Source organism: Hyaloscypha bicolor (genome assembly GCF_002865645.1).
Source record: "Hyaloscypha bicolor E unplaced genomic scaffold K444scaffold_165, whole genome shotgun sequence".
NCBI classification, from domain to species: Eukaryota; Fungi; Ascomycota; class Leotiomycetes; order Helotiales; family Hyaloscyphaceae; genus Hyaloscypha; species Hyaloscypha bicolor.
Window position 1 is genome coordinate 217,230 of NW_020194667.1, and position 23,296 is coordinate 240,525.

At 39.0% G+C, this 23,296-nt stretch overlaps 6 protein-coding genes across 6 annotated transcripts; 4 read left to right on the plus strand and 2 right to left on the minus strand.

Annotated features, from left to right (window-relative positions):
• Nucleotides 1-2,993: 2,993 nt before the first annotated feature.
• Nucleotides 2,994-4,955, minus strand: K444DRAFT_668381 (uncharacterized protein). The gene is made up of 2 exons (XM_024887401.1): nt 4,166-4,955; nt 2,994-4,103 (listed from the first exon to the last, which is right to left on the minus strand). Exons 1-2 carry the CDS (start codon nt 4,531-4,533, stop codon nt 3,185-3,187), a joined length of 1,287 nt encoding a protein of 428 aa, XP_024729600.1. The 5' UTR covers nt 4,534-4,955; the 3' UTR covers nt 2,994-3,184.
• A 446-nt stretch (nt 4,956-5,401) lies between these two features.
• K444DRAFT_599938 (cytochrome P450) lies at nt 5,402-7,276 on the plus strand (the record flags this gene model as incomplete). Its single annotated transcript, XM_024878599.1, has 7 exons — nt 5,402-5,683; nt 5,735-6,080; nt 6,134-6,330; nt 6,387-6,537; nt 6,588-6,704; nt 6,755-7,102; nt 7,155-7,276. Coding segments are annotated over 7 exons (1,563 nt in total), but the record flags the coding sequence as incomplete, so codon positions are not given.
• Nucleotides 7,277-7,901: 625 nt separating this feature from the next.
• K444DRAFT_668383 (uncharacterized protein) lies at nt 7,902-9,161 on the plus strand (the record flags this gene model as incomplete). Its single annotated transcript, XM_024887402.1, has 1 exon — nt 7,902-9,161. One exon carries the CDS (start codon nt 7,902-7,904, stop codon nt 9,159-9,161), a length of 1,260 nt encoding a protein of 419 aa, XP_024729602.1.
• Nucleotides 9,162-11,187: 2,026 nt separating this feature from the next.
• On the plus strand, nt 11,188-12,941 carry K444DRAFT_668384 (Oxysterol-binding protein). Its single transcript, XM_024887403.1, has 4 exons — nt 11,188-11,405; nt 11,485-11,804; nt 11,885-11,939; nt 11,993-12,941. The coding sequence occupies exons 1-4, from the start codon at nt 11,370-11,372 to the stop codon at nt 12,767-12,769; spliced, it is 1,188 nt and encodes a 395-aa protein (XP_024729603.1). The 5' UTR covers nt 11,188-11,369; the 3' UTR covers nt 12,770-12,941.
• Nucleotides 12,942-13,666: 725 nt separating this feature from the next.
• K444DRAFT_189301 (glycoside hydrolase family 72 protein) lies at nt 13,667-14,604 on the minus strand. Its single transcript, XM_024870906.1, has one exon. The coding sequence runs from the start codon at nt 14,494-14,496 to the stop codon at nt 13,822-13,824; it is 675 nt and encodes a 224-aa protein (XP_024729604.1). The 5' UTR covers nt 14,497-14,604; the 3' UTR covers nt 13,667-13,821.
• A 7,983-nt stretch (nt 14,605-22,587) lies between these two features.
• On the plus strand, nt 22,588-22,868 carry K444DRAFT_481320 (uncharacterized protein; the record flags this gene model as incomplete). Its single annotated transcript, XM_024873003.1, is given in 3 exon segments — nt 22,588-22,768; nt 22,800-22,801; nt 22,821-22,868. Coding segments are annotated over 3 exon segments (231 nt in total), but the record flags the coding sequence as incomplete, so codon positions are not given.
• Nucleotides 22,869-23,296: the final 428 nt, after the last annotated feature.

Here is a 23,296-nt window from a genome sequence, read left to right on the forward strand (position 1 = left end):
TAAATATATCTATATCTTTTACTAATTTTTTACAGGTTACCCTTTCTCCAGAGCTTTCCAAGCTAGCCCTCGATTTATGCCATACCACTGCGAATTCAGTAGCCTCTGAACGAGCCTTTTCCACTATGAACTTCCTATAATCGAAGATGCGAAATTGACTATTAATCGAGATAATGAATATGCTCTGCTTTATTTATATTAATACACGATCAATTCGTTCAGTAATAAAGCATAAGAATATGGACAAGGAAGCGGCATTACTTACGGAGTTAATGGCGGAGATACTATTGAATCAGGAGGACGATATAGTAGTAATAGATGATATTAATGGAGAGGAGGATGAGACTGATATATGGGTTGATATTAATATAATAGATACTTAAATATCTGGAGTTTTATTCCTCTCTTCAAGCTTTTTTCCCTTAATTTCTTGCACTAATATTACATAAACACCATAATATTAGTATAAAAATTATGCATATAATATTGGCTAGACCAATATTATATACGTATATTGGGTATTTTTTTCCAACCCTACGTCACGCTGACCGACAGATCAATCAAAAAAATGATGGAAATTGTGAGAATATTTGAGAATATAAAGCTTAAGAAGCAGATAAATAATAAAAAGGAAAATGAAGACAGTTTAAGAGATAGAAGATTGCAATAGCTGAATAAAGCATATATTAAAAGACCGAATGCCAGGCTCAATTATATACAGAAAAAGTGGGTTTCGGGCTATTCTAGTAATAAGGAGCCTATTTTGATCACCGGGGGACCTGTTCTGGCTCTCTGTGATCCTGCTCGCTAGGAATTGATATTCTCAACAGTGTACTACCAGGATGGGACCTATCTCAAAGGCACACAGAGAGCACTAACCTTTTCGAGCTGCTGAGGTAGTGAGTAGAGGCGAGGTTGTGGGGGGTGAGCGAAGCGGCGAAGAGTCACGTGTACTATCGCTTGTCGAGCATGCTGAAGTAAGTTAGGATTCAGGTTATATAATATAGAGAGCCCAGTTCAGGAGATCTCTAGAGCCAAAATTGGTGCTTTCCTAGTCGCACAAACTTAAATGATTTGTTGTACAACAACTTGTTGCACAACGACCTGTTATACAACGACTTATTGCACAACTATTTGTCGCATAATAACTTGTTGTACAACCATTTGTTATAGAGTAACTTGTTGCACAGCTACTTGTCGTTAAATAAATTGTTGCACAACGAACTGTTGTATAAGAACTCGTTCCGGATGAAAATTTAAGCTAGGATTTTCAGACCTGGGGCGAGTTACTCAAGAAGGTTGGTAAATTTGCAAGCATAAGTTTAAAAGATAGATAGATGGACAGTTATCAAAATTAATTTCGCGACAATATGCTTTGCAACTACTAATAAAGAAATCCTATTCTCTCAATGATGCTTTCGACAACTTAGGCTTTGGAGCTACACTGGACACGTTTGAATCACTCGAGGACCCCTCTTTAGGTTAAGAATCTACCGCATGAACAAGCTAACATCAATGTACAAGGTAAACGACAGTGAATCAGTGTTTGATCAACCTGATGCTACCTATTACTTAGCATCTAGGCATTTCAAGCAATATCGATCTATGGCAGCTGGCGTTTATATTCCGCCTAGATAGTTCTACAGTATATGAGTATAACCGGCCATCAGGGGAGCCAGAACGAGCCCCGCTGGGTGCTAAAATGGCCTCTCAATTCATGCTGAGGCTGACTCTACCGTGTACTCAGGCTTCTCAGGCGGTGCTCAGGAATGCTTACCCTCAGCTCAGGTTAAAGCGGCCACTGCTCGTGTTCGGACACTAAAACGGAACCAGCGGGGAAAACGGTTGAGTCTGACTTATGTGGTAGCCAGTTAAAGTAAGACAATTTTATGAATCTTTATTTTCATTAATTGCTGCTATAATCTCAGTCGAATCTCCAAAGTCCACTTCTGTCTCCAAACCTGAGCAATCGCTGCTCTAACCTGAGCTAAGCCCTGAGCCCCTGAGCATACTCGTGAGTTAGCTGGATTATGCTCAGGGGGATCCTTTCTAGCTCCCTCGAGAGTCGGTTATAGTTTCTATATTATCTATATATAAAATTTTATAAATCTTGCTACTTGCAGCATAGCCAACTCGCTGAGTCTATAACATATCGTAATGGTTGCCGTTCTCGGTCCCTTGTTACATATATCAAGGGTCCTTGTCGGAGCCGATTTGGGTCCCCTCTTAACAGAAGGGCCCTTGCTTAATACCCCTCGAAACCTCTCCTCAACTCTTCTCAAACAACCTAGCTCGTATACAAGTGTACGACTTCAATTTTCTAAGAGCCTATTTAACCTGGATAATACAAGAATTCGCGCGCGAGAAAATGATTTTACATAGTTATTTAAAAAGGTCTTCTCAGGAGCGAAGCTGTAGTAAGCAAGGGGAATACAATGCCCTGGCGCCTTGATTAGGCCATATCGGCACACATCCGCAGCTTAAGAAGAGCAGGCGTGCTTCGTAGACGAATTCAGGCAGACTTATCTTGGCGATTGTTGATCGAAGAGAAGCTAGTTGGCTACCCTGCTTGCTGACCGCCATGAGATCCATATAGCGGCGATGTTGCATCAAGCAGGATTTATCAAAAGGTTTGGGAAACTAATACGGATCCTAGCAAGGCAGGATTGCACTAACGTTGGCACCCTAGCCTTACTGACAAAGGATTAACTGAGTGAAGGGAGAGACATGGAACGGCGATGCCGCGTCAAGTGGCTTTAGGAGATTTATGCGGATCCTAGCAGGCAGAATTGCACCAACCGCCTGAGAGCTATACAGATATGAAATTATATTAGGAGAGAATTATACTCGCGCTCTTTTAAGACTAATAATACATAAGTATATTTTACAGGTATTTTGAGGCTTCTTTTATATAGTAAGGCATCTTATAGGTCTGTAATTTTAATTAGAGTCTCTTTTATAAGTAATAAGTAAGACTTTAATTATAAAGGGTAGTTTTTATAAACAATTTTTGGCTATACTTATTCAGAACAGCCTTTTACAGCTCCGAAATGAAATCAATGCTTTGGAATCAGATCTAAAGCAGGCTTTTACTCTTTGCATTTGCTTCTGCTAATGCGGCCCCTGGTATTAAAATATTAACCTCTAATGTTTACATGACTAATTCTCTTTCTCTAACAACTAGTCAGCTAGAGTGGTTAGGATCCTCTGAGTCCGCATCTATCAGAGCCCTGCTCTCTACATCTACGGCCGCTGGGGCTTCAACCGTCTCGAAGAGCTTATCGTCGTTAAGTACCATCTCGTCCCGATTCCAAACCAAGGACACCAACGCCGCTCCAGGCCCGGCAACAAACGCGATGCCGAATATCTCGCCCGCAAGCCACAGCCAACTTTCCAACGACATAGCTTGCTTACGTGCCTTGATGCGCAGTGCGACGGCCCACACAATCGCAGCGGTGGAGCCAACATATTGGTCATACTGGAAGAAGTTGAGGATACCGACCGCCATGTTGGGCATTGGGGCTCGGGACCAGAATGGCGGCGGGATAAACACACTTTTGAGCGTCAAGGCCGTGAGGATGTGGGAGGGGAATAAAGAGGGGAACAGCTTGCAGCTCGCGAGGATGGAGAAGGTGGTGATGTTCGTGGATGCCGAGACGGCGAAGGCGAAGAGGTAGGCTCGGTGCAGGGTCATCTCTTCGTCGATGCGAGCGGCATAGGAGCGCGTTCCGGTGCCGTTTGCCGTTGTTGTATCCGGCGGCTTGGGTTCATTGGATTTATTTGCTCTTCGGGAACGGACGACTTTGATTCCGTAGTGAATCAGAGAAACCCAGACTGGGTATCCTTGCCACAATCCGCCTAGCCACTGGTGCAGAACGTGGGAGCGGAATGGGATGGCCATCAGAACGGTTGGTATGATATAGCCAAGAATCATTGAAGGGACAAGACCTTCCAACAAATCCGTGGACTGTAGGCGGATCTTCTGCGCCACGGCGGGTGCCATACTGGCGGCGGTGGGGGAGCAGAGAAGATGCACGATAGCATAAATAGGCATCGTGAAGCCATATCCTAAACCTTGTGTTGCACAGCCCCAAAGCACGGCCCTGCGAAAAGTTAGTAACTCGGTCCGCTAATTTGACCGTGTCTATAAAACTGCCCGACTTACAGCGACATGATGTTCCCCTTGTTTCCACGCCGCGCAGCCTCGATCATCAGAACCGTGTATAATGGCACAAGCTGCCCCGCAAACTGGAAGCCGTACAATGACAACTGAGGCGCCGAGCCGTCTGTGATGTTGGCGAACATCACGCCGGCCAGCACCAGTGCTTTGTCCAGCAAGCCGATGCCCGTAAAGCGCGTCAGGATCGGGATATTGGAGCCCGGAAGGACGTGTGGGCCGTATTCGCGCAGGCGCAGGAGCGCGTCGATGTAGCCATTGCGATACACCAGGCCATACATGCTGTTCACTCCAAAACTACCGATCAGTGACAATGCCAAGATGGAGCGCCGAGTAGTGGGGTCTGGTATCGACATAGCGGCAGCGAGCGGCCTGGTAGGGCTACGATACGCTGTAACTAGCTTCGGTCCTCGTGTCGTGGGGCAGGACAATCACAAAGTGGTGGGATGTGAAAAGGCAGGTTGGAGAGACGAGAAGGCAAGGGAGGCGAAGAGGAGAGGACGAGGAGGAGGAGGGATGTGGGATGTCGTCTTCGATAGCTGTGATGTTGTTTGCTTGGGGAATTCACTGCGTAGGTCTGAGGCTCCAAAGGCGAGCCGCAGCTGATCGCCGGGGTTTCGCTGTGTAACAACCACGACCTTACCCACGAAAAGCGAGAAGCTCCAGGTGGTCTTCGGCATTGGGTGCTGATCCCTGCTACGAAAGAGGCTGGAACAGATTGGCTCACCGAGCAAGCGCTGCCTGCCCGCCTCTTGTTGCGAAAGCACTGTAGCCGGGCGTCTGGGTCGTACAAGCAAGATCGATGGCTGGAGCAGAAGACGCGGCCTCCCGCCAGTGCAGGCGTTTCACTGCCTGATACTGGTAGCTCCAGTTAGAAACCTGCACGCAATCACGGCCCGTGATTCACAGGCCGTTGCAGGACTCCACCCAGAGCTGCCTGACTGTACCTTACGCTGCATGTGAGCCAAACTAGCAGTACATTCCTCAACAGTCCACGACCTGGCCGCATCTATGCCACACAACACTCAAGATGCCGCTATTCGCACGCCCTGTTTATGTGCGTGGGCGTGGGTGTGGCAATAAGCGATCAGCGCTCAATGTCTGGATGGATTCAGTGATGGCTGCAGCAGTGTAGCCTCCTCCAGAGTTGGAGGTATATTTGTCGACATCTGATCTTCAGAACGATGACCACGCTTACACATTCCTCACTGCTCACGAACCACGATGCTGATTCTGCAAGCCATTTGCGTTGGTGCTGTCATCCTTGGCTGCTGCTGGATCAAAGTGACAAAGGCGGTCCCCGGCGCTCCATTTAGTCTGCCTAAAGGACCACAGCCTTTTCCATTCTTCGGAAATCTCTGGACCATCTACACTCTCAATTCAAGTCCCCGGGAGCTATGCCGCCGCTTCAAAGCTCAGTACGGAGACATGACCACAGTATGGATGGGGTCATGGCCGACCGTCTTCCTCAACAGTCCTCAGGTTGCGCATGAACTTTTGCACAAGGTTTTGTTGTACACCAAGGTCGAGTCTTCCAATCTCATGCTGACCATTCAGGCTGGAGCCCCATACACAGCGTCGAGGCCCATGCACAATCGTGTCCGTCATGAGAAGTTGCCTGACAGGATTGTTGTTAGTCCGGCAAATCTTGACTTTCGAGAGCAGCGTAAGATGTATAATACCATATTGTCCAAACCAGCTTCGGCTGCTTTTCACAAAAGTTCCGACCTCGAATCGTTGCTTATGCTCGAGTATCTCATTAATGAATCATCCAGCTTCTTATTTCATTGCGAGCGATTTGCAGTCAACGTTGTTTTTCAGGTTATGTATGGTCGTCGACTGGGCCGTGAGGAGGACCACGAGATTGCCGCTTTATACGAGATTTGGAAGAAAATGTATTTATGTATGCACGCCCTGATCATTAATGTTCCTTTCATTAATAGTGATTTGTACTAGACTTTCTCCCAGGCGCCTGCATATTTGACGTTTTCCCGGTTCTTCTGAGATTACCACAGTGGTTACAGCCTTGGAATTGGATTTTCTCAATTCTCAAGCGGAGAGAAGCCTCAATTGAGAGGAAGTACTTTGAGGAAGTGAAGCGGGAGGCTGCAGCCTTCCAAAACCTTGACTGTTTTGCAAACAAGCTTCGAGAGGTATGGGAAGAGCATTACCATTACATCTTTGGATGTCAGCTGATTACCTGCTCCAGAAGAAAGGATCTGATAGCGCTGACGATGAGGTGAGTATGAATATGCTTGCAATGCTTCTAGGTGCTGGATCAGATACCACCAGTGCAATGATGCAGCTTTTCTTTAAGTCGATGGCTTTGCATCCTGAGAAAGTGGCTATGGCCCATGCAGGTATTTCGCCTTGCCTTCGCCCACAATTTTTGAGTCTGACATGACTCTAGAGCTTGACAACGTCGTCGGCTCCAAGCGTCTGCCTGTCTACGAGGATGCCCAGAATCTGCCTTATATTTGCGCTTTAATCAAAGAGGTCCATCGATGGGCACCAATTGCAGTTGTAGGTATGTATAGATAGGTTTTTCTGAAGGTATTTAGATTGATACAGTTATAGGCATTCCACACGCAACCACGAAAGTCTTGAGTTATCGAGGCTACACATTTCCTACCGGTACTATCTTGTTCCCCAACATTCCGGCCCTGAATATGGACGATAGACAATATGCAGATCCATGCACCTTTGAACCGCTTCGCTTCATAGAAGACGGTCAAGATTCTGTATCTTCGGCTCGGTCTAATAGTTACGAAGACCGTGATCACTTCAACTATGGGTTTGGACGCCGCTTCTGCCCTGGGGTTCATGTTGCCGAACATGCTATCTTCATAGCTGTATCGCGCATTCTCTGGGCTTTCAACCTTGAGCAGATTCCAGGCTGCCAGATTCACATGCATGAAGAAAGACGTATGCTACCTCTTGAAGCTCAAAATTGGTGAAAAGGCTGACCACAATTCAGGCGGGCTCTTGAAAAAACCTAAACCATTCAAGATGTCCATTGCTCCAAGAAATCAGCAAAAGTCAGCTCTCATTCTTAGACAAATCAGAAGAGAGAAAGGTCACATGGGGTTAGATGGTAGCAGGGAGATGGCTTATGCGGACCTTAATTGGGTGTAAGGTGAAGAAGTGACACCGTTTTCAATTCACACACCGGTTTCAACGTAGCAAAAGCAAAAGCCTTATGGCCCCCATAATAATTTTTTTCCGGCCAAGGTTTGCCGCTTGCATGAGCGCCAAGAATTAATTACCAGACTTTCAGCCTCAGCTGCTACCACCCGCCGGGTGGCTGAGAGGTGTTTCATCCCACGATGTCAAGACGGCTCGTCAGCCTTACATTCTTGCTTTTACCACGCGGCCACCAGGTAGAGGCCCCGGATCATTACCTTTTGGGGTCACATCAGACTTCAAGGCTCTCAGAATAGCTGTCAGTGCGGCGCTTTAGCCTGTCACTCGTAGGGGCTAACCCTCGCCACGAAAAGCAGCCCAATGACAACTTCAGAATCATGCAAGCCACCATCCATCACGATCTGCTCTTCTTCAATCGATTCCGTCGGGACCGATACCTAGCGGTGGCAAACGCTGGGTGAGACCGGCCATTAGGCAAGTATGATATAAATGTAGAGAAAGAGTTCGCTGCAGACATGAATTTTTTTTTCAAACTCTTTCACAAACTAAACCGCTTGTTTTCAAGGTTTTCAAGCACCGAATGTCACTTCTTCAAAATGCAACGATTGCAGATACTAGCAAGCTTGGATGGGTTAGGCAACCAAATCACCGTGGAACCATCGACATCATCTGGGCCTGCCTTCTCCTCATATTCATCAGCACCTGGACGGTCCTCCACATCAATTTGCCAGCGCCAGGAGAAAGTTACTGGAGCATACAGCTCCGGAAAGCACGCTGGTCAGCGTTTCTGCTATACGCTCCGGAAGTGATGACCATGATAGCAGCTTGCCAGCGAGCATCTGCGCGAACGTCCGTAGAGAACATGCATGCTCTAGGTGCCAAACACTGGACAGTCGTCCATGGGCTCTTCGCAGAGAGTGGCGGTTTCGTCCTGCATTCTCCTGACATGCCTCCTTTCCCCATCAACAATCGTGCCATATACTATCTGGCTGGTAAAAGTTATATTGAGGTACCGTCGGTGACGAAGGATGAGATTCAAGACCACAGCAAGAAGGATCGAGTTGCGAAGGTGGTAGCAATCGTTCAAGGCACATACATGATCGCTCAGTGCATCGCAAGAGCCATCCAGCACATGCAGATCAGCAATCTCGAGCTGGTGACAGTGGCCTTTGTTGGCTGCACATGCGTTACCTTTTTCCTCTGGATCGACAAGCCTTGCGGTGTCGAGAAAGCCATCGATATCTTCACTACCGTTCATATCAGGACAATAATCGTTGCAGCTGGAGATGTTGCCGCCGCACCGTATGGCGATACGCCCCTGGATTTTGTCGAGCAGCCTGGGTGGCAGCAATGGAGACGAAGAGAAAGGTTCCGGAAGGTCGGGATTCCAGTTAGACCTCTCGAGCGGATTCCCAACGACTACGTCGTGCCACCGCTGACTCTCCGGCTTGCCGTGCCTCTCTGGGGCTTGACCGTACTGCACGCCGCGACCCACATTCTTGCTTGGGACTTCCCATTCCCAACAACCTTCGAGCTGTGGCTTTGGCGTGCCGCCAGCCTGGCTATGACGGCAGTCATGATCGTCTGGGGGTTTGCGGAAGTCTTGTCTGTCAAGCCGGGATTCGACTACACGATGACGTTGTTGGGGATTTGGGAGAAGAGAGCTAGCAAGGACACCTTTTTTCGCAACTGGGCTGTTGATGGGCCGGGAACGTGCAGTGCGATACTTTACGGCATCGCTAGAACAATAATCATTATTGAAACATTTGCAAGTTTGCGGCTAATGGATGCTTCGGCATATGATACTGTAAATTGGACGCAATTTCTACCACATGTGTAGGTAAAGTTGGTTAATAAAAAATATATAATTTTTTTTTTCTGAAATGGGGATTTTGAAATCTTTTATCTCGCATCGTTGGTAGGTTATGTGTTCGACCTTGCTATTCTGCTATGCGTTGTATGTTGTCAATGTCTCCAGCGGGCTAACAGCCTAATAGCATTGGAGGACCACATCGCGGGTTCAAATATGTCAGAACAAGGATGGCTGGCCAAGAGATTGAGATTCTCATGGATAAGAGTCCCCAGCTCACGGAGTGCTACGAAGGACGCAGAATGTCTGCGATCTCTGGCATTCTATTCTCGTAGTCTCGTGCTGCCACCCCTTATTAATCCCACTATGGCCCCCACCCCCACCATAGACAAAGGGCATTTAGCCTCTGGGTGCCTCGAATTGGGTAAGATCCGCGGACCGCGCGACAAGGGAGTCGCTCCCCCGAGCCAAATGAGGCTGCATGCATATATGCACATGGCCGATTGTGGGCTTCCTCATGAGACATTGGCTGCTTGATATAACCGAAGTCCCTATCAAAAGCACGACCCCACCAAAAGCACGTTTTACATAAAAATAGTTTAATTAATTAAAGAATAACCACTTTATAAAATGATCTAATTTTTTAAATATAGGATCTTTCAAATAGTTAGAATATACTTTGTATATTATATAATCAAAATACTTAATACTTCTTAATATAATAAGCTTTTTCTTATTTTAGTTATATATAATAAATACTAATATAATTTTTATATTATATAATATTATAAAGTAAAAAAATTCTAGATTTACTATTTTATAATATTATAATTAAGATATATATTAAAATTATATATATTATAAGTATAAAAGGCTTAATTATAAAACTAATAATTTAAAATTTTAAAATTTTAATTTTTTTAATTTTTAATTTTAAATAAAAAAGTATTTATAAGATATAAAAATAAGATATAAAGTTATATATAATATCTTATATAAGAACTGATATTTTAAATATAAAAATCATAATTATTAAAGCTTTATATAAATAAATATAATAAATATATATATTATTAATTACTTAATATCGAATTTATAAATATTATATTAATATATATAAGAATCTCTTTATTATTTTTATTTAATTATGTCTTAAAGTTATATTTATAATAAAAAGTTTATACTATTTTTATTAATATCTTATAAATTAATAATAATTAAGAGATTTATATATTAAATAATTAAAAAAAGCTTATATAAAATTATAATAAAGATATTACTTAAAGAATATTTAAATAAAATCTATTAAAATAAATATTAGCTTAAAGAAATCATAATTATTATATAAGATTATTAATAAAGTTAATATTATTAGTTTTTTATAATATCTTAAAATACGATATTTTCAAAATTATAAAATTAAATATATAAAGAGCTTTTAATAAAGATTAACTAATAAATAGATATCTTATATATAATATTAGAAATAAAATTAATAATTTTTATTATATATACTTTATTAGCTTTTATTTTATAAAAAGTTTTTTAAAAAAAATATTTTTGTAAAAAAATTAACTTAAACTTGGATTTTATTTAGAAATAATAGGTTTTAATAAATTATTTCTATATATTTTAAGTTACTATAACAAATAAAATATAACTTATATAATTTTATATTATTTTTTATATTTATTATTAAAATATATTAAAAGTTAATAAATTAAATAAAATATATATCTTTTGAAATATTTTCTTTAATTATACAAAATACTTTATTATTATTTTATTTTATTATTTTATTATATATATAGAGCTCATATATGAAATATTATATAAAACGGATTTATAGTTATCTAATTATTAAGAAATAAAAAATTCGCTAAATCGTGCTTTTGGTGGGGTCGTGCTTTTGGTAGGGAGTTCGGTTACGCCTTCCAAGCGGGTTAGGTCCTTCCACCTCCCGAGCGGTTAAGGCTCAAACACGATAAGGCGACCACACAAACCTTGCCTGCGCGGAAGGATCCTACCTGTGCAGCTCCTTTACAGCTATCCCATCACTTCATCCAAACAAGCCAACAAAGGAAGCTCGCGAGACAAAACTGCTATGCGTTATATTATCTAATACACGGCCTAAGAAACTCCTACCACGAGGCTGTTATCTTACCAGACTTGTGCTTCGATTCTACTGGTTTCCTATCCGAGACTTCGGACTACCGCAGCTTCTGCTGTGTCGACACCATGTCTCATCATTCGCACTTTCGAGACTTCATCACTGTAAATTATATTCTTGAATGCCTGTTCAAGTAGAGCCTACAAGTTTGATTCTCGTATACTAACCCTGCTCCAACTGTAGTTCCTAAGTACGATCAGTGGTGATATTGCCAATGTGACCGCACCGCCATTCTTTCTCGCCCCGGTTTCTGTCGTTGAAGTAGGCTCTTGTTGGACCGAACGACCTTTAGTATTTATATCCGCCACACGCGAGACTGATCCGGAAACTCGGGCTCTGCGGGTGCTTCAATGGATCCTGTGCTCCCTGAGATCTCAATTCTACATAGGCCAAGGGGATAAGGCTGGCTTGAAAAAGCCTCTCAATGCTTTTCTGGGTGAGATATTTCAAGGTCAATGGACCGACGGCACTTCCACGGCTAGGATGATCTGTGAGCAAGTCAGGTAAGCCTGATCCTCCTGCTAGCTGCTTTTCACAGTGAAAAAATACACCTTGCAATTTAAAAGGACTAATCGATAAGTAGTCACCACCCCCCTATCACAGCATGTTATATGTGGGATGATGAGCACCAGATTCGAGTAAGAGTGTTTGAGATTCCATAGCAATGTGCTTGAAGCTGACAATTCAATAGGGAGAAGGCTACACTAGAGTTGAAATGAACTTCTCAGGCAATCTGAACATCAAGCAAACAGGCCACGCAATAGTCCACTTGGACAAGTACAATGAGCATTATTTGGTCCCCATGCCGAACTGCAAGGTCCGAGGTTTTCTCTCCGCCAGCCTATATCCGGAAATCTACGGAACGTACTACCTCACCTCATCCACAGGCTTCACCTCGCAAATCACGTTCTCCGGCAAAGGGTTCTTCTCAGGGGCCCGGAACAGCTTCGAAGCTAAACTATACCGAACGGATGACGAGAAGAAGGAGCCGCTATACACGGCACGCGGGCAATGGAGCGACCGCTTCGTCATCATGGACACCAGAGGCATCAAAGAACCTATTATCTGCGAACCTGGCGCGGTTCCAGCCTCCAAGCTTGAAGTCGCACCTCTGGAGGCCCAGGATGCGTGGGAGACGCGCAAGGCATGGCAACACGTCCTTGCCGCATTGAGAGGAAACGACATGCAAGGCATCGTGAAGGAGAAAACAAAAGTGGAAGAGGCACAACGAGCGATGCGCAGGGAAGAGGCTGCTGCAGGAAAGGTGTGGGAGCCGAAGTTCTTCTCTTCGTCGGAGGACAGTCCGCTTTTCCATGAGCTTGCTGCAGGCACACCTTGGGCGCTGGAGGCGGAGCGCACGAAAGGCGTGTGGACCTTTGACCAAGAGAAATCGAAGACCGCTGTGAAGCCATATCATGGTGAATTGACTCCGTTGGGAGTACTGAAGGGAGCGGATGAAAGCTCGTAAGGTGTAGGTTCTATGGTTGTGCCCCTTTTTCTAAGCGAGACCGCAGCAAAGTCTCGATAAAGCCAGTTTTCTTTCACCGGTAGGTACATAAAGCATCTTGTTCGGAATATAAAGGCCACGACTGGATATTAGCGTGCTCGTCCCAGCTATCCAATCAAACAAAAATGGCATCAAATACTCGTCATCGTGCTCGGATATTAGCATCCGCGCACCCCCCTCCCCCAATTCCAGTCCCCTTAGTAGAGCATACGCCATTGCTCGTCGTACACTTAGGGCCTGGGTCTGCGACGACTCAACACCTCCTCGTGTACTTTCCTACAGTACCAAGTATCTATTCTTGGTGACCAAACAGTATATCTCTACGAACTCAATATCCACGAGCCCGTGATCCTCAACTCCACGGTTTTCACAGCGCTCAAAACCTCATCGCATCGCCACTTCTTCGTCGAGGATATGAACCATGCCCACTAAGTCTCTCTATTCTCTGGGGATTGTCCTCTGCAAACACAGAACATTCCCATGCGGGGAGACGGTCGTCCCCATTGCTGGCCGGTGGCGTCTGGAGGCATTCCAGTTGAAGGTTGGCTGATGAGTCGATGATCCGTGAGTGTGCAAAAGCGCTTCGAACATTCAAGTTTTCGAAGGACCTTCCCTCTTTGCAAGCAACTCCGCCTTCTTCGCTTGCAACGCAGCCTTCTCTTCCTTGAGCGCTCGAATCCGCTCCGACTCTGCAATTTGAGCATCGATTCTGCTCTCTTCGGCTTCAATTCTCCTCAACTCATCCTCTACCTCGTTCTTGGAGAGAACAGGGACTTCCTGTGCTTTTGCATGTGCCCCATTTTCGGCGTCTATGGGTGACCCTTCAGAGTGCCACGGTGCATTGGCCCAGCTGGGGGATGTTGTACTGGCAGGTGCGGCATGTCTCGGGATTGCAGATGCAAAGGCCTTGGGTTGTGAAGCTGAGCTGACATTTGGTGTTGCTGGGCTTGTTGATAGTTCCGCTGCCGTCAAGATTCCAGGAGCTGGATGCGATTTAGAGAATGTGGAGCTTCCTAGTTCGGCTGGAAAGTGGTTGATGACGCGAGTTCGGATGCATCAGGGTGAACTTCTTGCACGGACATTGACGAGTTGTCATGCTCATGTTTTGTGGGCGGTGTGCCGACTTCGAGCCCCTCAGGACTGAGATCGAGAGGAGCTTTCGGAGCAAGATTTCGTCTTCGGCGCCAGAGAAGGAAGGCCGCCAGCATGATAGCAACAACGATGAAGATTAGGCCTACAGCAATTCCTGCTTTAGCACCGGTAGAGAGTCCTGTGCTAGTTTGGCCACGGGAGTCGGAAGTATCGGTATTGGATGAGGCCGTTGAACTTGTTCCCGAGGAAAATGTGGGCAACCCTTGAGTAGACCCAGTTTTGGTCTTCGACCCGCTACTTGAACTTGTGACAGCTACAGCCTGTAAGAGTGTCGAGAGCTTCACGTCACCGTGAACCAACCACCCGCCGGAGGTAAAGGTGGGACAGGCGGGTATTGAAACTTTGCGGTCATAGCTGGTGATCGGCGTTCCAGTTGGGTTCAAAGTCGCCCATTGGCTTTGGAGATTTGTGAAGTCCGGAGCCTTTGGCTTTGGCGTCCCGCTTGTCGCACTGGAAGCGCCGTATGAGCCAATACCATAATCGTTTGCTTCCATGCTCCATTCATAGATAATTGCTCCCGACCATTCACCATTCATCTGAGGCCCGAAAACTGCGGCTTGGTCCTTGAACAAGCGAGGTGGATTTAAGTTGCATCCAGTCTCAAAGAAGAAAATCGGAACAGGGTATCCAGAGGCATTTGCGTAGACATTATTGTATCCCGACGTGGTGAACGATGACGGATCGCACCCAGAGTACTGATTTTGCCCGAAAAAGTCGATAGAATCAGAGCCGCAAGCTAAATATTTTTGGAGATACGGACTCAGAGCAAAATTTTTAAAGAATTTCGAAAATTAATATTATATAAAGAAAATAGTATTTATTATAATTTTTTAATAATTATAAAAAATAATACTAGTTTAATAATATTTTAAAAGCAAATTTTAAACTTTAGTTTTAGTTCTAATTTCTTTTAGATCTAGAAATTAATAATTATATTATTAATTATATTATTTTAAATACTAGCTAGGTAATTTTAGATATTTAAAAATTAATATATATTAAAATTAGGGCCGAATTAATCTTATAAAAAAAAAGAATTATATTATAAATATTTTTAAATAAAATATTTAATATATTAGTAATAAAATTAGGGCTTAATTATTTATAATAAATAAAAAAGGCTTTAAAAAAGACTTCTTTATAATAGTAGCTATAATAAAAATAATTCTTATAAAAGAATAATTAAAAGACCTAAAATATAATATATTAATAAGAAATTCTTAAAAATTTTAAGAAATATTAGAACTAAATTTAAAGAACTTATATTAATAAAAATACTACTTTTATAATATAAATAATACTTTATAATACTTAAATATTAAATAATACTATTATTTCTTTTTAGAAATATATATTATATTAGTTTTTTATTTAGGAATTAAAAGAAATAAAAAGAGAAAAATAAAAGAAATTTAGCTTATTATAAATATTTAATAGAATTAGAATTAGTAAATAAAGGTATTATATTAGGTACTTGGTTATTTTATTAAGTCTTTTAAATATTAATTCTATTATTATAAAGATATATAAGATTAGATTCTTGTAATTTTTAAAGAAAATTAAAAATAAAAGAAAAATATTTTAGTTTTATATATTATTTTAATATTAAAAAACAAGCTAGCTCTAGCCTTATATAACTAGTTTAGAGAGAAAAGTAAAGTATTATAGTATTTTAATAGTTTTAGAGAACTCTTTTAGTTTATAGATTATAGTATTATTATAATTATAATTTACTTTTATTAGCTAGATTAAGTAAGCTATAATTTTAGATATTTTAGAACTGTTTTTCTTTAGGAAGAATATTTGTAATATATTTCTCTAATAATTAATAATAGTTTTTCCTAAAATATATCTTAATATTAATAACTTTTTTTGTAGTAGTAATATTCCATAAAAGAGAAGATCTAATTATTATAATAGTAGACTTTAATATCTTATTATCTATATAATAATATATTAGATTCTTTTAAGTATATTTCTGTTTTACTAAATAGACCTAACCTAAGCCTCTTTAGCTCCCAAATATAGCCCCAAGAGATAAAAAGTATATTTGTATTACTCTTTTTTAGCTTTAGTCTTATTTTGCTTTCTTAATAATTATTACTGTTTATAGTATAGGCTAAGCTATTATATATTACCTGTCTTCTAATTAGATATTAAGTTTCCGAATTTATAAGATTAAAGCAGAAGGTCTTATAATAAAGAATTCAGAAGCTAATAATAGGCTTCTAATATATTATTTCTTCTCTAGTTATATATAGATCTTATTTTTTAGGCTTTATTAGTAAGCTATAGAAGTATAGTATTCTTTTAGTACTAATTCGTTTCTTTTTATATCTGAACTAGAACGGCTATAATATATTACTAAAGTAATACTTGTAATACTCTAGTTATATTATAGAGGCTATGAATTTTAATTTATATTTAATTTTTTATAAGACAGATTCTTGGGATATTCTTTAGAAGGGAATTATAATATGAGAAGAAGTCGAGATAATAATAACTAAGTATAATTATTCTATTATAATTATAATAGTTTATTTATTTTCCTAATAAGTTCAAATTCTTTTAAAATATAAGATTTCTATAAAATATAAGTATTTATTATATTTTATAAGCTTAAAACTATTAATAGTTATATTTGGCTTATATTAATTATAAACTAATAATCTTAGTAATAGAGCCAGAATATCTCTTATTTATAATATTTAATTTAGTCTTTTATTTATATATATACTTTATTATCTATAGAATTTCTTTGAGGAATTATATTCTACTTTATTCTATATAGTTTAATATAGTTTATTTAGCTTCCAGAAATAGAATTCCTATATATAAAGTTATAGTAGTAATTCTATTAAATATATATATATAATCTTTAAACCTATACTAAATCTAGCTTCTATTATATTTGGGAGAATAGTAATATATTAAAAGAGACAGATCTAAAAGCAGCCTCTTTTAGCTATAGAGAAATACGAAAAGATTTTCTTTAGCCGGAAAATAAATCAAATAATTTTATTTTAGTTATAATTATAGCTTTAATAAAATTAGTATTTTAGGGCTTTAATCTTAGCAGATTTAGCCGCTCTAATAAAGAGGCTCTAAAGATATAAATATTGAATTACTATAAATTCTTTTTTAATCTTTTTATATTACTTTTCTTTTTATTTATTACTAACTTTACTAATATATAGGTTTAAAGCTATCTAGAAACTAAAAAATAGCTATTCGAAAAATAAGCTTATAAGGCTTAGTAAATATAGCCTTATCTTATATTATATAATTATTTTATATAAAATATTTTTTCGAGCTTAATATATATTAATAAATAATTATAGTCCTTTAATTATTTGCTTTTAAACTAGTTACTATAATTATCTTTTTCATTACTATTTATAGGAAAGCCAGGCCTATAGATAACTAGTTTAATACTATTATACTTAGTAAAACCTTTAATATTATAATTAGTCAAATCTCTCTAATTTCCTCCTATAACTTTTGCCTGGCTAAACTATTATTCTATTTAATTTAGGGCTTAAAGCTTTCTATATAGTATAAATATAAACTAATTTATAAAAGCTCTCTAATATATATATAAATTTAGTAGACTAATAATAATAATATAAGTTTATAACTTATAAATAGACTATAAACTAATCTAATTTTAGTAGAAGTAATTACTTATAGGTTATTTCTTTTATTCTTAAACCCTAAATAAAAGCTTATTTATATCTCAAAATACTATTAAGATTATTAATTATAATAACTAAGAATCTAACTAGAGTTAGTAATTTAATATCTCAGATATTAATACTATATAGGTCTCAAATCAAGATTCTCTTCTAAATAGATTAGGCTCTAGTAATACTAACCAAGAAGGCTCTTTATTCTCAGGCTCGGGCTCGAGCTTGGGCTTAGGCGAACTTTTAAGTATTATAAAAATTACTTTCGGAATTACTATTCCAGTTATAGTTATTATAGCTAGTATATATATCTAGCTCTACTTCTAAAACAAGTATAACCAAGCCCGTAAAAAGAAGTGTTCTCTTTTTATAATATACTAATATAATATAAATCCGAGTACTTGCCTTTTTTATAAAACTATAACTATTCTATTTCTCTAAATAACTAATCTATAGCCTCTTTATATAATATAGAAAACGAAATTTATACTTTAGTTAAAGGAAGATATAAGTTAAACTATAATTATCTATAGTATAATTCCGAGTTTCTAATTCCTAAATAATATTCCGTTTTTGCTTCCGTTTAATAAATTATTATTCCTAACTAATACTCGGAGCTTTTAACCAAAATACCGACCCAAAATCGTACCGAACTAGTATAACTATAATTACTTTACAAGCTTCCTTATAACTAATAGAATTTCTCTTCTCTGCTACTAATATTTAGTAGTTCCTCTAGAGTAGCCGAGAGGAATAACAGAGAGCGAGATATCTATAAGGCTATTACCTTTAGTGACTCGAATAATCCGGATAAGATTATTATATATCTAATAGTATAGTATCTAAAGATATATATAAAGAAAGAATACTTGCGGAAGTTATAGGAGTTAGCTATAGTAAAGGAGGATCTCGAGAGGCAAATTAAGGTAGTAAGATAAAAGAGGACCTAAGGTACTTAAGCTAAATTATAGAGCGGTTTTTTTTCTTCTTCTTCTTTCTTTTAGTAAGTAAGTTAAGGAGTTAAGAAGTTAATATTTAGTTATCTTATTACTTTGCGTTTTGAGATTAGAGTTTATATAATATATAAAAGAGTAATTTGGGTAGTTTTATAATGCTTATTCTATATCTATAATTAATCTACTTATTATAATAATATAGACAAATATTTAAATATATATATTAGTGGCCAAATCTGCTTTTATATCTGATTATATATAGCAGAAAACAGAAAGTATAACTCTCTTAACTAAGGCAATCGTTTCAGGAGGCGTGATATAAACCGAGGTAGTTACTGAGGCTATTAGCGTACGGAAAGCTATAAGGATTAGAAGACCAAGCGATTTTCGAATCTGGTTTTCGACCTTTAATGTCTGATTTGTGGCATATATATACTCAACCAAAAATCGCCTATATATTATGCCCTCTCTTCCTATACCTCTACTTATTATTACTACTTAAAATATTACTCTCTTTTTAATTCTTATTTATATATATACGAGAGAGGAGTGAGAGAGGGTTAGATGGGGATGGGGGTGGGGGAGGGGGAGGAGATAGAGGGCGAGTGAAAAGTGAAAAGTGAAAAGTGAAAGTTAAAAAGTGGAAAGCGAAAAGCGAAAAGCGAAAATCGAAAATCGAAAAGCAAGCTTTAATATATGTGACTTGCGAGGAAAAGGAAGCCCTATAATTATAGGCTACTTATTACTAAATTTTAGGGTTATAATTACTAAATTATAGGCTATAGGTACTAAAAATTTAGTGCTTTGTAATATAAATTTTTAGTAAGGTCCCCTTGCCCTGCCCTCTCCCCCTCCCCCCCTTCTCTCCTCTCTTACCCTTATACTTATAAAAAGAGCGAGAAAAATTAAAGAGAGGAAATATTTGAAGTAATAATAGAGGTACAGGGAGAGGGGGTATAATATATAGGCGTGGGCTATAGGTTTTTGTAATTTTTGATAGGGTGCGTACGTGCCACAAATCAGACATTAAAGGTCGAAAACCAGATTCGAAAATCGCTTGGTCTTCTGATCCTTACGGCTTTCCGTAATTAGCGGGCTAGTCGACAAAACCGAGAAGCGAAAAGTGATTTTCTGATTTTTTGATTTTCGCGCCTCCTCTCTCCTTCCTATTTCTTACTAAAAAAAAAAAGTACAGTATATACGCCTTATTCTCGACTACTCCTAGCCCCCCCTTAGCTTGCGTAATCCGTAAGGCAAATTCCGTGAATTATAAGGCATATCTCTCTTATTCTCTATATCTTTTATATTACCTATATTACTTGAATTATTTATATCTCTTTTATTTTATTTTTTTCTAATATCTTTAAATTTTTTTCTATTATAATCTCCTTTCTTTCTGCCTTCTAATCTTATATTTGTTTTCATACTTGCTTTCTATATTTTATAAATATAGAATAAGGCTTTCTAAATTTAATAAAATTAGTATTAAATTAATAAAAAATATAAATTTTATTATTACTATATTTATAATTTATATAAATACTATTAAATTTGCCTTTTATAATTATATAGTATTTAAAGGGCTTTTTAGTCTTTTTTTATTATTATAAATAATATAAACTTAAAAGAATTTAGTTCTATAAATATATATTAAATTTATTTTTAGATTTATTTTATTTTTCTCTAATTATTTTAGCTTCTTGCTTTAATATAGCTCTATTTTTCTAACTTTAGTTTTATTATTAATTCGCTTTATTATTCTAATAATATTATTTGTTACGATAAGGTGATATTGCAGTGGTGGTAAAGAGCTTGAATTGAGCTAAAGGCTGTGCGCCCGGCTAAAAGCACTGGCTACACGCTAAGTCACGTGCAGTGGCACCACGTGACTGGTGCCACGTAACATTATTAAATAATATAAGAAAATTAAAATATTATTATAAAAAAGAAAAAGAAAAAAAAGGAAATTATATATAAAAAAGAAATCGAGAAATAAAGGAATTTATTAATTAAATATATTAATAAAGAAGAATATTATAAACTAAATCTAAATTATTAAAAAATATATTATAAATATTATTTTTTTATTTATTTCTAGCTTTATTTTTTTATTACTTTTACTTTTACTAAAGCTATTATTTAAAGCTATATTTAATATATTTTTAATAAAAAAAAGCTTTAATAATAATATTATATATTAGAATTAAAATTATTTTAGAATATAAAACTTTATTCGAGAGGTAGGGAACTTTATAATAGATCTTGTATTGAGAATAGCAAAGGGTCGTAATTAGAATAAACCCGTAGCCAGTAAGGGCCCCCGGAGGCCTTGGGAGTTTAATAATTATAGTCTTATTTCCATTTTATAAAACTACTGGCTATCTATCCATTTGCAGGTAGTCTACCTATAGTTTATTATTCTTTTACCTCCCTTATTCTTCCGAATTAATTTTCTTTTAGTATATTTAGAAAGGCGTTTCGTAATATCTTCCGGTAATATATTCTTTGGAAGAGGATAAGTAGTTTGCTAAATCAGTATTAGTACTAGTTATATATATTAATCAAGAAACCACTTCACTTATAATCTCTTCCATAGAAGGAGACCATAATATGTGATTCCTGGATCTATACGTAATATATCGACCATACTTGCAAATAATCAGAGCAATATTAATACTATCGAATTCCCCTAATTCATATGCTTTCTTAATCAAGGTATCCTTTCTCCTGTTTAATCCCTTGTTCTTTCTCTTTCTTCTTTCCCCCTCGTTATTCTGCTTGACGTTTGTAGTATTCATTAATACCAAAAGGTGATCTGCCCAGGTCAGTTTTGATATATTTCGAGTATTAAGCCTGAGGCATTTCAGAGTCGTCTGTTATTCTGGGCCGTGTTTTGTCAGAGACCCTCTGTTTTGATAGTTATCTTTGAGGACTTTCGTATGGTGGCCAACAGGGGCATAGGAGCCGATTTTGAGCACATGGTTATATAGCGAGGGGCTTAAATCGATCCCCTCCAAACCAAAGTAGTGGGGAGCCGCATTTGAACCCTCAATCCTCCAAAATCTTAGCCAAAGAAAGGTCTACAAACCGGCCTCAAACTTGGCCGGCTTCCAAGGCTGGTAGATTTCTACTGGTCTTACAAACACGCCCTTAAAAATTAGCGAGCTCCCAAGGCTGGTAGATTTCTACTGGTCTTACGAAACACGCCTTAAAAATTGGCGAGCTCCCAAGGCTGGTAGATTTCTAGTCTTACGAAAGCTCCACAAGTTTGAAGGGGTGTCTATAAGACCAGTAGAAATCTACTAGCCTTGGGGACTCCTGGTTTGAAGGGCGCCTAGCAAGACCAGTAGAAATCTACTAGCAAGCCTCTACTATAGGAAAAGGAAAATGTTGTCTGGTTCCCTAAATGCCAAGGTGGGGCAAGCGACCACGCAATTACTACATTTCCGTTCCAGACCCGGGAGTCCGCCCCGCCTGTGGAGGAAATCGCGTTCCCAACCTTAGAAGAACCAATCAAGATATATAGAAAAAAATATTATGTTATTTTCTTTGAAACATGATTGGCTGTAGATGCGCCCGACAGAACGCTATTTTCGACTAATAAGCGTTTGCCATTCACTTCCTGTTACTGCTGTATCAAACGCGCGCCTGAACGCCAGTTAAAAGAGAGACCTCGCACGGGAATTAGAAAGGTGGAATTCCTTTCTATTCGCTCATCTGTTTTTCGTTCCTCAAAAGCAATAAGCGGACCGTTCCTATTGCCTTTCGAAAATAGGCAAGTCGCAAACCCGACACTTTCCATTTTCAACTTCTCCGAATTGGCTACCGAAACCCGACTTTTAGTATTTTGGAAATGTTTATTCCAAGCGTTCTTTACAGATTTTCTAGTATTTGATATGTGAGCTGAGAATATTTAAAGTACCGTGTGCCTCACTCTCTGAATCTTCAAAGAATAGTCTCCCTTATTATGGCTGTGAAACTACCCAAAAGAAGAAGCGAAAGGTTGAGCAGACGGAAGTCTACCTTGATTAACAAGGCCCACGAGCTAGCAGAGTTCTGCGATGTTGATATAGCCCTCATCATCCGTAACCGTCAGACTGGTCGTTACTTCACGTACAATTCCGTCGATCTCGAGTCCTGGCCACCGTCCAAAGAGCAAATCGCAAGTCACTAGCCTTAGTTTTGAAGGTTGCAAAGGCGTAACTAACGGGGAGTTAGCAACTGTCATACCCGGTACCGGTGAACCTGCTTCCGCACGATGTGGAAGCGGGGCGTAGAAATCTCAAGCATCGTGCTAACGTGCGTCCCTGCGTCGAGAGACACACCCGTGCAGAGACAGACTATTGGTAAGTTAGTCCAAACTCAAAACAGGATGGGAAGATGTAACTTAAGATGAAGATCGCGATGTTACTCCACATGCAAGGTGTCGCCACTTTCGAAGGTAGGTAGAAACCAGCCAGCACAAGGAAGAGGCGTTTGACTTGCAGAGTTGATGTGACTGCGCTTGGATTTGATATTATGTATAATAATGTAACGCAGCCAGTAACTAAATGCCATTTATGCCCGCCTCGACGTCTCCAAGTACGTAAACAGCTGGTGGAGGAGCTAATGAGGCAGTGGAGTTCTGATTCATGGACTGATCGGCCATGATGTTGAAGGATCTAATGGACAACCCTGTCTGGCTAGCAAGTCCG